This window comes from Sceloporus occidentalis, unplaced genomic scaffold (genome assembly GCF_023333645.1).
Source record: "Sceloporus occidentalis isolate IW3139 unplaced genomic scaffold, rSceOcc1.0.p SCAF_213, whole genome shotgun sequence".
NCBI classification, from domain to species: domain Eukaryota; kingdom Metazoa; phylum Chordata; class Lepidosauria; order Squamata; family Phrynosomatidae; genus Sceloporus; species Sceloporus occidentalis.
In genome coordinates this window covers 697,156-713,596 of record NW_028317193.1, presented here as the reverse complement: position 1 = coordinate 713,596, position 16,441 = coordinate 697,156, and the positions used below count along the sequence as shown (strand labels likewise).

Sequence of the window (16,441 nt, the reverse complement as noted above, 5' to 3'; positions counted from 1 at the left end):
AATATGTATAAGTGTATAATATACAGCTAGACAATGTTTCCACTGAGGATGTTATGGTTGTCGTGCTTTTCAGCATTATAGGACATTTTAATTTAAAAATAATAAAATATAATAAAAAATGTAAACTACATTAATGTGGCTTAAAATTATAGTACTGGCATCAATCCAAAGCAGTTGCCAGCTGGCAGCCTGATAATGCACATGTTCAATATTTACTGTACATACGAGGACTTTTATTTCTCCTTGCTTTCCCTATTTTGGTTGACACTTAAAAATATATATTGTAGGGCTGGATTAATATCTTGTCTGATGAGCTGACCACCGCTCTGATTGTTTAAGGAAGCGGAAGAAAGCTCCTTAACAGTAGATACAAAGACGTGGATTTTAAGATCACTGTAGGTTTCCAAAATGGAAAATTACATTTCCATATGATCCATGATGCTTAGGAATTAAAAGCAAAAACAACAACAAAATGTGTAATGCATGCATTTGAAACACTTTTTAATGGATCCAGGGTGAGTCCCAAGGATTTTTCGTCTCTTTGAGGTGACATTAGTCTCAGTGGTTTTTTTTTCCTTCTTCTGGATCAACTAGTATGAGTTTGTGGAATGGTTGAACATATTGGACTATATATTTTTTTAACAATGTAACTAAAACTGAGCTAAATAGGACAATTAATTGGACATATGTGACCGAAGAGTAGATGATCAACAGACTAACCAATCAGTCCTGCACTTTGCCTATCACACATCTACAAGGGGTTAGCAGCTACAGTATATCTCTACACCGGGCTGGGTAACCAGTTGGACTGGCATTTCCAGATCAGATGTCTCTATTTACCGAGTAACAGATCATTTAGGGTCTAATGATATACACAGCTAATTAACTGTTTAATTCAAAGCATGCAAAATCTTCAAACTCTAGATCAAGAGCATAAGAAGGGTCACTCGCCGAACATGTTACCGTGTTTTTACAAAGAGATCACAATCTTTTCCCAAATCTTTCCCACCGATTTGCAGCACTATTTAAAATTTTCTCCCCGGGGAAAATGAGTTCGAATTTTTGCTGAACCAAGAAAGACTGGACGTCTGTTCTATTTTAATGTGCATAACGGCTGATTCAGCGCAGTGCAAAAACAAAACTAACATAAATGAAAATGGTAACTCACCTGGTTTGGTGTGGGCATTTACCTGTTTTTGTATAAATGATGTATAAAAGGGTTAAGTTAAGAATATGCTATTTTTCTGTAGTTTTTGGACATGATAGCAAATATATTTTGTACTCATACTCTCTATATTTGGAACATTGGATCATTTCAAGCGTTAAAAAGAAAGCTTTGATGTATAGAATGCGGAGTCACGTAACATGGTAGTCACACAGACTGCTGGCATTCCCACAGCCTCTACGACAAACCACATGAGTCCCTGGCATGGCTGTTTTTTTACCATGTTCCACTAAAACATGGTTGGAGCTCTGCTGATGCAGCTGTGATTGGGACCAAGGTAGGGTGTCCATATCAGCCATTTCACATGTTGCTGAGCAGCACATGGAAGATGCACCCCTTGCTGTCTCTGGTATGAAGAAACTCACAGAAAGAAATCAGTTATAAAGTTATACATCACAAATGTCAGCAACACAGGAACGTGCAGGGGGTGCCAGAGTCAGACTGGCCTACCAGGATTCTGGATTTCCCGGTAGGCCACCTCATCTTCAGAGGTGTATAAGGGCAGTGTATGTGTATATGTGTGTGTGTGGGCAGGCATGTGAAAGTACAGTGTATGTGTGTAAGTAGGCGTGTGTAAGGGTAGTATACTGTATGTCTGTATGGGCAGGGTGTGTGTATGGGCAGTGTATGTGTATCTGTGTATGTATAGGCTTGAGGCTGTAGACTTACAACCAGATGGACAGGCACAGGGTGGATCGGGGGTGGTACATGGGGGGATGAGACGCAAAATTTTATTTTGCCCCGGGGGACCGTAACTCTGGTTACGCCACTCTATATATGCTCACATACATGTGATCGACCTACTCCCAGGCCAAACTCCAGTCTGCACGTGAACGTCTGAGCTTTGCATGAAGGCTGGTGTCTTATCTCACACAGTGGGTCAGATTCTGGCGTGTACATGCCATGTTCTGTAGCACTGTACATGCTAATGTCGGTGCAGGACACAAAGTGAACACATAAGGAAGTAAGGGGAATAAAAAGGGGGTTTGAATGGGTGAAAGTAGAGGGGCCACAAAGAGACAAATAAAAGAAAAACATCTAAGGGGACAAAGCAAGACAACAAATCATACTAAAAAACGTGTGAAAAAACTCAAGGGGCAAACAAACAGCAAAAAACACACGAAGAGGTAATACATACTGCTCAACATGGACAAGAAATCCTACCATAAGGCATATTTTTAACCCACTGAATGCCAAGTAGGTGAGAAAAATACTGCCCCCCCCCAAGGTGCATTCAACAGTACTTATATATATTTTCCATCATTTAACAAGAAAATAATTGACCTGAAGTGCAATGAACTTAAATACGGAACGCAGGCCAAGGTCTTTGGAATCGTTAAAACATTTACAATTGTGAATTAGTTTCTCTTGCCTTTCCCTTGACAATGAAACCGGCACACAGTATATTATCGCTGAAGGGCAGGGAAGGCGCGTCTGCGTAACACAAGCAAACATCTTGCAAATAAACAGATAAACCTTTTACCTCTTGTGTAATTAACCCCAACTCCCTCTAGATTGTGAGCAGGGCCCTCCTAACCTGTTGTTCTGCAAGTCTATGTTATAAACGACTTGTTATGTCCTGTCTACCCATTGTACAACGCTACAGAATATGACAGCGCTATATAAAACAATAAATAATAAAGAGTTACTAGCGAAGAATGTTGAAAGCTTGAAGGTAACCACGTGTTACTGTACCCTGTGCGTCGGATTGGGATATAAATTTGCCGTTTTGTAACACTATATCCAAAATGTATATCACAGAGCCACTAAACATGTAACCGAGAAGGGGTAATGTAATGTGCTTGAGTGCTGGGGTTTACAAGTGACGGTTTCCTTACAGGTTCTGGCGACCTTTCTACTGGTGAGCTGGGAAGAAAGAAGAGAACTGTAGGACAGCCAATTATCCATTATGCTAGTTATGCCATGTTTTGCCACAGATTGCCTCCTTATGGTTACATTTCTTACTTTTAAACTATCTCCAAAACAATTAGACAGATTGATAAAAGGGATACGCTACAAGTACTATTAATAAATACATTTATTTATGGTAACAGATGTGCAGAAGACATGGTCAATTAAAATGGTAGTCAAGACATACCTGCTCCTGCTTCACTGTCCCTGTCTTTACGCACCCTGCAAGTTACAGAGCCACAAAATCATACCACTACTAAGAATTGTACAGTATGTTCCGGATTGTGTGCGGTTATATATCTGACAGATGAACCAAACTGTACGTGCACACACACACACGCACGCACACACACACATGCACTCACACACACACATGCACGCACACACATGCATACATGAATGGATGACACTTGGGGAGAACAGGAGTATCACTCTAACATGTATGCAGTTCCTCGCATTGAGAATCTCTCAGGGTTCTCCTGGACCATTTCCCTCATGCACAGGAAAGTTTTGGTTCTTGACCGTATGGGTTGGAGGCGCTGAGGGACATTCTTTCCCTGTAAAGGTACAAATAACCTGCAATTCCACACAGCAGATTCACTACAAGGTTCGGCTCTTCATGCCCTGTCGCTTCTCACCTGAGATAGCCTCACCCTTTTTTTGTATGCACTTTTTCTCCCTCTCATGTAAAACAGGTGGCCATCGCCTTTCCATGAGAGCCGGAGACCAAAGAGATCCTTATTCTAGCTTCAGCTCCGGGTAGACAGAAGACACTACGTGCCCCCTTTCGAATGCGGTGCGGTTCTAGGAGATTATGGGGCTGGCTTCTCCCTTTGACCCAGAACTCCTACACATATCCATCGCCCTTCTCTATGTGTTATAGTACATATGTGCGTGTGTGTTATAAAAGTCTCTGTTGGTGTAATGGTCAGACGTCCCAATACTTTTGTCCGTATAGTGTACTAGGCTTAGAAGTAAAGTTTTCTTTAGTAAATCTGACTATCAGCGACCGCCTAAAATGTTCCACTTCTGAAATATTAATGGAATGTATGATTTTCAAGAGATATACATATTTGTGAGCGGCTGTTATTCATATTATCACTGCATGCAGTGTTTTAGCAGAGAAGAGGTTAAAAGCGCCCGGCAGAACCCTATTCTCTAGCTGATATGAGTAAGAATGGAACTTTCTGGATTAGGACACAAGAAGGCTTTGTGAAGTGCTGGCTCATGGAGTGACGCAGGGGTTAATCAGCAACACCATTAAGTAAACATGTTGGCTGAACAGAATTTAAAGGGACGGTACAAGAAATATTGGCACTGTAAGCGTGCGAGCCGTAGAGCAGGGGCGTCCAACCTGCGGCCCTCCAGCTGCTGCAGGACCACCGCTACCGTAAAGCTATTTCAGCTAAGGGGCTGGCTGAAGAGGATGGGAGATGTAGTCCTGCAGCAGCTGGAGGGCCGCAGGTTGGACGCCCCTGCCATAGAGGTTTGTCAGGTCTAGTTTTGTCCACCCTTTGAATGTAAATTGTGAGCATTATATACATAAAACATAAATTGAAACAGCTTTAAAGACAAATATTCTAAGAGTAGAACTTTTGAACCATATAGATTCCATGCGTAACGTATATATATGTCAGGAGAGGCACCGGTCCCATAGTGCGTTGGAACCTATTGTCTCGTGAAGTCTCTGGGCAGGGTAGGTCATTCAGTGACAGCGCAGCGTGCAGTTTTCAGGAAGAACCGGACGAGCTGCCCCGTCCGCTGCAATGAAAGAACAGGAAGTTCACTGCAGTGCGGGGTCAGAGGAGTTAAACAGCTGCCACGGCAACGGAACAGTTAAATATACCGTTCCCACACTGAGCAGCGTGGCAAGCGGAGCTTGGTTTCCATCCCAGGCCCCAGCTGTGCTGATCACAGTCCTGATCACTGCTGCCCGGGTGTAAGGGGCAGATCAGGAAAGGGTCTTTTTGGTGCTGAGATAATCACACAGAGGACCCCGGGCCGCATAGCGCAGATCACAGACCCCTCATGTGGGATGTGTACATTATTACAGCAACATAATCTAGGGGGTTGCAAGGATTGCACAAATCTCTGGGGGTCCCAGGCTGTGCAGCACAGATCACTAGCCCTTGGGGGTCCCAGGCTGTACAGCACAGATCACTAGCCCTTGGGGGTCCCAGGCTGTACAGCACAGATCACCAGCTCCTGGGGGTCCCAGGCTGTGCAGCACAGATCACTAGCCCTTGGGGGTCCCAGGCTGTACAGCACAGATCACTAGCCCTTGGGGGTCCCAGGCTGTACAGCACAGATCACCAGCTCCTGGGGGTCCCAGGCTGTACAGCACAGATCACCAGCTCCTGGGGGTCCCATTCTGTGCAGCACAGATCACTAGCTCCTGGGGGTCCCATTATGTACAGCACAGATCACTAGCTCCTGGGGGTCCCAGGCTGTACAGCACAGATCACTAGCTCCTGGGGGTCCCAGGCTGTACAGCACAGATCACTAGCTCCTGGGGGTCCCATTATGTGCAGCACAGATCACCAGCTCCTGGGGGTCCCAGGCTGTACAGCACAGATCACCAGCTCCTGGGGGTCCCAGGTTGTGCAGCACAGATCACCAGCCCTTGAGGCTCCAGGCTGTACAGCGCAGATCTCTGACAGGAGGGGGAGGGGCAGGCTGGGGAATACATATCACTGTCTGCTCGGGACTCAGAACTCTCTCTAGAGATCGCTAAGTTAGAGAGTCTGAGGGTGAGTGAGACGGACCAGAGACCCCAGGACAGCGTCTCACCCCCCCCCCCTCCCCCGGGATTCCATGCAACTGGAATGCACATGAAGCTGCCGTGAGTGTGCTCCAGCTGTACTCCTCTGCCCTGCACACACTGGCATTTCCTCTGAGCTCACAGAAAATATGACGCAGCCTCCCTCGGAAGAGGAAGTTTCTCTCTAAATAACGGTCATCAGAGAAGAAGCCGGGAAAAGGGACTCCTTCATCCAGCAATGTGGAAGTTTTGAGGCCAGCGAGGGGTGGAAGGGAGCGCAGCCTGTCCCACCTTCTCCTGCCCTGCAGGCTGAGCAGAGCATGGGTCGATCCCTCTGCCCCTGATGCAGGATGACAGTGTACTCGGTGAATCTCAAAGTCTTCTGGCTCCTAGTTACGGTCCTCTTCGCGGGCATCTGGTGCTTGTTCGTGACTCTGAGGAGAGACGGCAGTGCCGAGGATGGAGGAGGCTGCCAGGGGAACGGACTCAGTCACTTGCAACTCCTGCTGAAGTTGTGCTCGGTGCTGCTCCTCCTTTATGTTGCCTTCAGGTGCTGCGGCTCCTCCTTACACCGACAAAAAGGGAGCCTCAGCCTCAGCTGTCAGCAGCAGCCGCAGCAGCTCCGGAGGAACCTGCTGGAGGCTTTCTATGAACATCACATCAAGCTGTCTCCGCACGTCCTGGGTCACAGCAAGGCGCACGTCAGCCAGATCGTGGCCGGGCTCATCAAAGTGGGCAAAGCCAAGCAGCAAGATACCGGCGTCACCTTCCGAGGGGATTATGTGCAGGTTGGCAGCGCCTACGAACAGCACAAAATCAACAGCCCAGACTGTTTTGACATCTTGGTGCCACTTAAGATGCCACAAAGCCTCAAGATGGAGCCACTCTTTGCCTCGGCCGGGAAGGAACCGGTGCCCGTCTTGCAGGGTAGCATGATGTGCCGGGTGGCTGCGCCCAAAAAGTCCGAGTGGGAGAAGACTTACAAACAGTTTAGTGATTGTTTCTGCGCGGAGAGCGGCCACAGCCACCGCTTGTCTTCTGCGCTAGTCCTCAAGTGGTTCCACTGGAAGATTCAGAGGTGTCTCAATGTCATTCGGTACCAGTTTGAAGACCGGTGCCATATCACACTAAGCGTGTGCGATGACAAACTCATCCTTAAGATATTGCCCCGGTCGGACTACGTCTGCTGCCACATCTCCATGTCTGTGCGGCTTATCCCAGCCTTTCACTTGGGCGACTCTGTGTTCCTCACGGCCCAACCGTGGGGCAGCATTGTCCACCCAGATGCCGTAAACCTGGATACTTATTGGGGCGTTAATTTTTCCAAACACGAGCAAAAGTTTATGAATTGGTTTAAGGACCAGGCCCCCGCCAACGCATGTCACCTGAAGTGCCTCCAAATCATGAAGGCCTTGAGGGATCTAAATAGTAAGACCTTTCAGGGTTTCTTCTCCTCTCAGTGGAGATCTGTGCTTTCATCCTATAACTTGAAGACTGCGCTTTTCTACCTGATGATAAAAGCCCCCATTGAGAAATGGGACGACTCCTTGCTCATGGACCGGATGCTGGATTACTTTATGTTCTTGAAGGAGAGTTTGCAGAATCGGAACCTGATGCATTTTTTCCTGGGAAATAAAAATCCCCCCAATATTATAACTCTGCCCAAAATGTTCAAAGAAGCCCCGCCGGTCAACTTGCTGGAGGGATACCCGTTGGAATTGTTGGACCAAGTGTGTTTCCAGCTGTTCAACATGTGGATCCAAATGCCACGAATTATAAGGATGAGATCCAATTTAAAAAGCCTGGTCAGCGAGCCCTCCACATGCAAACATGCGCATGTATAGTCGTCAGCCAAAGAAAAGAACAGGGTCGGGGCTTAAAAAGTTTTAGAAGAATTTGTTGGATAAAAAGTTCAGAAGATCAGAAGAAATGTTACGTTCTCACAAAAGGCCGCGTCCATCAACCCGAAATGTGGTTAATATATATTTAAACAGGCAGTGGCTATAATAATAATAATTCATTTCGTGTATGTGATATAGTATATGCATATACTGCAATAGCTAATGTGTATATATTTATATATAGATTTATATATATATATACACATAAGCTATCACAGGACATGCATATAATATATATATTATTATATATATATTTATATGTGGTTCTAGCAGAGAGACTTGTGTCGAAAGAGCTAGTATGTAATATTACGCAAGGGCTATATGTGCTTCCTTTTCTAAATTACCACCAATACCTAAAATAAATAAGACTTCCGCATGCATGAAAAGATACATGTATGTGCATGAGGGTTATTGGTATATTTGTGGGGTTTCTGTACAGCTTCTTTAAAACCTGCTGACAGGCCATAGTTCTCAGCTCATAGTTTCTCGTTTATCTGTAATGAACCAATTATCACTAAATCTTGGCGATGTGTGCAATAATGAGTGTAAACCATCACAAAGCATGAAGGGATTGTGCTAACGTGAATCAGGTCTAAAATAACTAGGTGTGCCTTAAAGGGGCAGTGGCGTGTTCTGACCTAGGCCAACTAGACCTAGGGTGATTGGTCCAGTTGCCACATAACAGGGAGCCTATTGGGCGATCGGGCTTCCTGTAGAGCCACCGTTCAATGGGCCAATAAAAACGGAGATCACCGATCTTGCCAATTGGCCGGTTAAAGCGATAGAGGACTGCCTCGCATCGGCCATGATTATAAAAAGTCCTACTATGGACTTTTAATATATAGATACAGATGTGTCGATATATATAAATGCAGAAAACACATTTCTACTGATGGTGTTTTCTTTTAACTAGCAATAAGAACCATCGTTCATTTAACCGATCATACTAGTAATGTGCGATCTATTTTTCTAATAATAATGATGATATTGAGGCTTTTATTGTTGCATTATTCCATAAGCACTTATCTTCTAACGGGAAAATAATTGCACATTCTCCGCCTGCTCTATTTAAGCAGATCAATTCATCGATGGATACGCGGCTCCGTAATAGCGGAGTTTATGATTATAAATGGTGCTAGGTCAGGTCAGCTCAAAATTGGCAAGGCCAAACTGCTTGTCCGACCGCGGTTTCCCACTTTGATCACAATTGTGCCATTTTCAGAAAGAAAAAAAAATCTAATTGCCAGCATATTAGACTAATCCTCATGGGAAGTCTAGGACCAAAATGCAAAGCAAATGTATCTATATAAATAAAAAAAGTATTTTTTTAGTATTTATAATTTACAGAATAACTTTACATGAATTGGTATGGCACGGAAAAAAAAATCTGCAATATTTAATTATGCTGTCTGATTATTAGGATATTTTGATAGTATAGATTATAAATTAATCTAGTAGAAATATGGGCTTTCTCCTATATGTTAAAATATTTTTTTAAAACACAGAATATGGAAAAAAAGTCCGTTTGCATTCTGTGTAGGACAAATGCTAAGCACAATTATGTAATTATTTTTAAGCCGTATTTTAGGTTGCGGTCCATTTTAATTAGTTAATATTTTTATTTCTACATTGTTAGGGTACAAATTTTATTTTTCACAGACTATTTAGAACCTTTATTTAAAATAATATATTTTTTTATATTTTTAGCATCCTGTGCAATTTGGCTGTTAAATAAAGGCAACATAAGATATAATTATAAGGAATAAAATAAAGGAGACTGAAAGGATTTTACTTGATATAAAAAAAGCACTTTAAAAAAGATGTCAACGTAAAGCATAACATTTTTATAATTTTGGATAAAAAGGATATTTTTAATAGAAATCTAGTTGCCGAGCTAATATTTGATATTACATTATACATTTTTTTTTATTGTGAAAGGAAACACACAACTTGTACAAAACTGTAAAAGATTACCTCATTATTTAACGGAATCTATCATGGAAAAAAAATGTATGTTTTAAATGTATAGACGTATTTCAGTATTTTTAGAAAATGGGAAAAAAAATCAGGCAGGAGGCGGTTTGTGATTAGGTTTGTGATTGGGACAGTTGGTCATACTGGGTCCAGGAGCTCGCGCTTGCTGCCTGATGAAACATTATGCAAAACTTGAGCGAGGCAATTATTTTAAAATGTATAGCATATGGAATGTTATCAGGTCCAGCGTTAAGGGGGTTAATGAGTACATCTCATTTTAGGTATATTTTCCTTGTCTGATGGGCCTTACAATTTTAGATATACCTTTTTTAACTCTTTAATGCTTCTACGTCCTATGGAGTGTAAAAACACAAGACAGAGCTTATAATATAGAAGTTCAGATAATATGGGGCTTATTCACTAAATGTAGCGTCTGCATGAGAGTTGTTATTCAACTCCCTTATTTCTCTATTCATTATGAAGGGCCAGCCGCAGCGGTTGAATAACTCTCATATACATGATACAAGGCCAGCAAAGCTCTTCTACTGCAGAAGCTCATTGGGGTTGCCTCTTCTTGATGTATAGTGAAGTCAGGGAGGTGAACTCTCATTTAAAATTCTCTCTTTAGTGAATTGGCACTATGGTTCTACACTGAAACATTGATAAGGATTAAAAAATGAAAATTCTTTCTTAAATTTCTAATTGGATGCAATTTGATTTACAAAATAAAATTTGCAAATTCTGGCTCATGGAAAACTAGATCCAACGTATGAATAAATATAGATATTTTATTTTGTTATTATTTTTTTGAATATTTGCTTAGAAACAGAATGAGAATTTAATTTGTAACATAAAGGTTTATTTTATGATAGATTCCCTTTAAATACCTATATTTTAAATGAAATTGTAAATATACCTGTATATATAAAGTTCCTTACACAAGCTTTAATAATTGAGCAGTTTGTACTGATGCTAAATATATAATTTGTAGAATAAGCATTATTAACTCGTTTCAGGACCAAACCGTAGATTGATTACTATATTGAGACATATCTTAATATAAAAGGACTGGATTATATCATTTGCTGTTATTATACACAGAAGCATATTCTAATACCTCATATTTTTATCGTTTTATCTCACACTCCTTAATCACTAATATATACTTTATACGAAGTAACAAAAATATATATTTCTGCTATTTATCTTTGTAAAAATACATATTTGTATAATTTTGGTCATCCACAGATATCCAGGTGTAGGATGTAGGGGTTCCAGCTTTTGCACAGGTGGAATTATGCATACAGCCACATCTGATAGCCGCGCGGTATCACTATACCTAAAACCCGTATGGGCACAACATGCGCTGCTAGGGTGGTTTTGGAATACAGTATGAGGACCATGTTATAAACACCATGTTGACCTTGAACATCTAAATTGAAAGAAATGAGACCAAAGATTAAAATGGATTTGCTTACATTGTATATTTTTTTTCCTAAATATAAACCTTGTTTTTGTATATTTCATTTCAAATGCATGTTACATTTCTGAGTATGAAACAGGGTCTGTACCTTTCCACACCTAAAATAAACTCCTCATGATGAAGTTTTCTGGCTAGTATCTTCTGTTTATTTTAAAATACTGTAGAGGTCAAGAGAAATCAGTACACTTATACGGCAAATACTATGAATACTATAGGAAAACCCCCTTTTTAACATTGCCCGCTGCTACGTCTAAGAACCAGGGTTTTGGAGAGTCCTAAAAGCGATGACAGCCCTGCTCAAATGAGCATAGAGCATTTAAATGCGTATAAAGACATATTTGCATACCTGGGAACTTATGGGCTCTGGCTACCCGGAGCCTTCCCTTGCGGGACGCGGCCAGGACTGCCCACTGACGTCAGGGGGCTGGCCTGTGTCGTCGGTGGGAGGTTCCCACTGACATCAGTGGGAGGTCCCCTGACATCAGTGGGATGTCCTGACATTGGGGGCGTTCCCGCTGACGGCAGTGGGAAACACCCCTATTTAAAGGGAAAATGGGCAGGGAGCGGGAAGTGTCAAGACCCCGCGACCCGGAGAAGCGGTGCTTCACCCGGCAATCTCTGGGTCAAACCCGGAGAGTTCCCAAGTATGCAGATTTGTGTAATAGTAAAAAAAAGAATCCCCGTTTTACGAGCTCATTTTTAATACAGTGCTTCTTGGCTAGGAGAAAAAAACTTGGCCCTCCTAACTACATGACAACGGTATCAAGTTCCAAAGGGCAGCTTCCCACAGCTTCTGCGATATCATGAAACGCAGCTGCGTGGAACTCCCCACCCCAACCGCTTCATTGCCAGAGGAGAGAGGGAGTCCCAGTACTTAGATGGTTCAGTGAAAAAGGAATCTGCAAGTTTTTTTTTACTTTTTTTTAGGTTTAGTATGCGATTGCTGCCCCTGGGCTGGTCCAAAGTTCTTCAGACCTGCCCTGCCGACTAGCGGATGCAGGAACCCTATGGGGCCGGGTAACGAGATGTTGTGTGACACTGCTGTAGTTATAATGAAGATCTCCAGTCAGGGTACAGATGTGAGGTGTGATGGAGCGAGTGTGATTTAGTGTAAATGCGTTTTGGAGAGAGTGTATATGTGTACGTGTGCTTTATGTGATTTTGTGTGTGTTAGTGTGTATATGCGTGTTACAGTCAGTGTGTATGTATGCGCTAGTATGTAAATTTGAATGTGTGTATGTGTTATAGTGAGTGTGTGTGCTAATGACTACGTTAGGGGGCAAGGGGCTACTCAGCTGTTCCTGCCCTCTGGGCTGGGATGTGCCAGGCCTCTCCTGACTGCTTTAAGGAGCTTACTTGGCCCTGCATAATGCATAATTAAATCAATAGATTTAAAAAAGAAAAACCACCTTATTGATCTAACAATGCATTATTCAGGGCCAGCTCAGCCCTTCATCCAAGTTGCAGCTTGTCGATGATGACCCTTAAAAATGCATAGTTTTTCATAGTCCGGCAAAACTCTCCCGTCTATTCTCTCTTTGTTAAATAGACTTCGATTTCTTAGAAAAGAAAATGCGTAATGTATTTGACCCCTTTCCATGTTAATCATAAATCTTTATAACAAACATTACAAACATTTACACTGGCTAACAATGATCTTAGCAACGCCACTTAAGTTTTATTTCTGTACACAATTTTCTTTTTCTTTGTCATGTTTAAACAAAAGTAAGTCTTTTATTCATTTCCGCCTTTCTCTTCCGAGGCTTAAAGAAAAAGGAAGTGATTCTGCGTTAAACGTACACAATGGCGGCAAATCTATACATTTATTTTCTGTATATAGAAGAAAACGAGAAAAGGGCATGTTTAAGATTACAGGACAATAATATATATATATTTTTTTAGGGAATTTGCATTTTTTTTTTATAAGCTGGCATGGGGATCACTGCTTTCATTAGCTTTTTTTTTTAAATAAAGAAGGTTGGACAGAGAGACACCTTGGCCAACAACTGGATGCGCCGGTACGTTCTTAGAGGGTTTCTCATGAGTGTGCTTCTAACGAGAACACAAGATACCCCTGGGCTTGCTTGGGCATGTTTAATGACATCGTACGGCTCAGAGATGCAATTAATTCATTAAACTCCCGCCGAGAGTATCATTATTTCCGCATGACACTAGAACCCTTGGCATTTCTTCTGGTTTGGACCCAGTCTCGTACGAGGCTGTAATTTACACAGTTTGATATAATACAATCCGCAGGGCTTCTGTTTGGTTGGCGCAGCTTGTTCGCCATGTGCCGAGAGTTTAATATTTGCATACGCAAAGTATTTTTTGTGTTCTGTAATCAGGAAACACATTTCATTGCTGCACTTTTTACTTGTAGCTTCTACGTCTCATGAACCTATTTAACCGTGTCTACAAGTTTCACAAGTAACATTACCTGTCTGGCTTTATGTTTGCGCTGGCTGTGTTTTGGATGGGGGCTGACAAGAGTAGTGGGAAGCTGCAGCTGTGGAGCTACAGTTTTCCAATAAAGTAAGTACCACCTTCCTTTTTTCAGCTTTGAACAAGGCATATGAACGGACTTTCTATTTAGGATCATGGGCCAGCTGGGAAGAACACAGATTCTTCCTAAATGGCCCACTGAGCTTTAGAAGTTCCTTTGCTACATCAGGTTGTATGCAAAAAGAAATAAATACAAATAATGATATACAGAAAAGCCATGTATATTTTCACTACATTCATTTTTTATAGCTGGAGTCCCCCAGCTTTCCAACACCCACCAAAGTATTCTCATGAAAAACACTCGGCATAGCTGCTAAGAGCCTCCATGGTCCCATAAATTAGGTTGTTTAGCTGGCTTGTGTGCTGAAAAGTAATGAGCCACAGTTAAGTGCAATCCTAAACCCAGCCACTAGGGGGCAAGCTTGCGCAGAATGCATGAAATTGTGCAATTCCAGCAGGCAGCTGCTGGGAGGGGGGTACAAAAATCCAAGAATAATGAGAAAAAACAGTTTACGCAACATGGGCTGCTAAGCGATTTTCCCTCCAACAGCAATCGCTGATGCAGTGATTAATAAAAATAAATTGATAAGCGCACTTTGATAAGGGCGTAAAATTGAAATTTATGTTCATTAATTTGAAGGACTCGGCAGCAAGAGAAGAAAAATAGCCAACGGAAGGAAAAAGTAAGGACTTTTATATATAGGGAATTAACTGGATGACCATTGTAGCAGAATGAATAAATATAATTTATACATGTGAATAAGACGGGCAAATAAGAACGACTTGTAAATAGTTGGTTTTCACCGTATGTATCCGTAATAGCCATAATTTAGAGAGATATACAGAGAGGAGGTGGACGGGCCTGATCATAGTAATCCGCGGGAAGGTGGTCATTCAGTAATGTGATATTTAGAATGAGCAAGCCAAGGCAGCTGCTTTCTGCGCCAACTGGGCAATTATATGAAGCACCACTACTTAATCAATGAATTCCGCAGGAATAAAGAGTTTAATTTGTGCCTCCATGTGCTGCTCAAGTGCTAAAAACTAAATAAATCAGACTAGTTTAATCTGGATCTACTACTGCTTTCCAAAATCCTGCCCAATATTGTTCAGCATACCTAATAATCTGTAAAATTGTGTTTTTTAAATTCAAAATTGATATCTAATCTGATCTCCATGGTAAAAACCGAAACAATGTTACATACCTGTCATGGGTTTGTGGGATTATTTCTCCCCATTCAAGGAAAACTGTACTGGTATAGATGTTATTTTATACTCCTCTACATTAAAACATTTACTTAATGCTGCCTAGTTAAATAACATTATCCTTCAAGCCGCGGAAAGAATTCTTCAGCCTCCTTTGATTGGGACCCAGCGGAGAGTAGAGAATGTGTAGAGATGATGTCAGACATGCGCGATCGGCTGTCACATGCATCCATGTGAAGGGAATTTAAACATGTGTGTGATGGGCATGTGGCTATCCATACTGATTAATGTTTGACCTTTTTCATCAGGAAAATCAGGCAGACTAGATGGACCGACTGGTTTATATCTGCCGTCAAATTCTATGTTTCTAAGTTATCCAGTGTTTTCAATGTGCAAAGCTACATATCCTTTGGAAAAAAAAAGGTCTGGCGAGTGGACACTCCATTTAATTAATAATGCAATATAACCGAAAAGGATGTGGTTGGGGAGTATAGAAAGTGTGGATGATAAGCAGTGTTATTCAGAACACTGTCCACTAGATGTCGCTGTGTATGTCTCGACGCCGTACACCTGTCCCATTTATCGATAATCTCTATCATTTATTTTGACATTTTACTGATCACAGAAAGCTGAAGCTTATCATTGGGGATAGTGACTTTATTTATTATGTTGTTGATTCCACTTAGTTATCCTTTTTGTTTTAGAAAAATAAATAAATAAATGTATGTATATATAAATGCATATTTTTTTTAGGGATTTAACAAATTAAGGAGTAGTTCTAGATTAACATGACTGCGTGCTGCGAGGGTATAAAGCTGTAAAGCATTCTTTTTACCGGCACAAAAACCCAACAGTTTGGTTGCGCATGTCCTTAACCTGTCGATTCTGAATTCTAAATCACCTCCATTGCCTATAATATGATAATAATTTCCAATCATTTTAAGAGTAAAAAAGAATATTGTTTCACAATCAGTAGCCGATAACCATGCTAATCTTGCTTGTAATTATTATTATTATTTTTTTCTCTTGATCATCTATCCCAACGCTTGATGCATCAGAAAAAAAAAAATACAATGTTGCCGGCTTGTTTTCCGTTCATTTCTGACTTGTATCCGAGAGACTTTGATAAATCCTCTTGGGAGTTTAATAAAGAGAGAAAGAAAAAAAAAATAATACATGCGGACTGTAAGTGGCGACATTGAGTCTGTAGTGGAGCGATAGGCACATTTCTAAATAGATGAAACACAGCAGGAAAAGAAGGCACTTTAATGAAAGCACCAGGGTGTAGAAGTAACGGGAAGGAGGGGACACATTGGAAGAAGCCGGCTCGTACCGACCCCAAAATATGTACACTACATCTGATGTGACATGCCACAACCAACAAGTAGGGACAGTCTGTCTGCTGAGAGACGGTGTCACCATGAAAGAGGGGGAGGACTGAAAAGCTCAGTGCTGATCATCTAAACAAGTCACGTTCC

The 16,441-nt window shown here is 41.7% G+C and overlaps 1 protein-coding gene across 1 annotated transcript; it reads left to right on the top strand.

Annotated features, from left to right (window-relative positions):
* The first annotated feature begins 6,247 nt into the window (after positions 1-6,247).
* On the top strand, positions 6,248-7,741 carry ITPRIPL2 (ITPRIP like 2). The gene has a single exon (XM_089502834.1). It carries the CDS (start codon positions 6,248-6,250, stop codon positions 7,739-7,741), a length of 1,494 nt encoding a protein of 497 aa, XP_089358960.1.
* The last annotated feature ends 8,700 nt before the right edge of the window (positions 7,742-16,441 follow it).

Bases quoted from the DNA above. Each gene is read 5' to 3' on its own strand.
- ITPRIPL2 (XM_089502834.1), top strand. From the start codon at position 6,248: ATGACAGTGTACTCGGTGAATCTCAAAGTCTTCTGGCTCCTAGTTACG.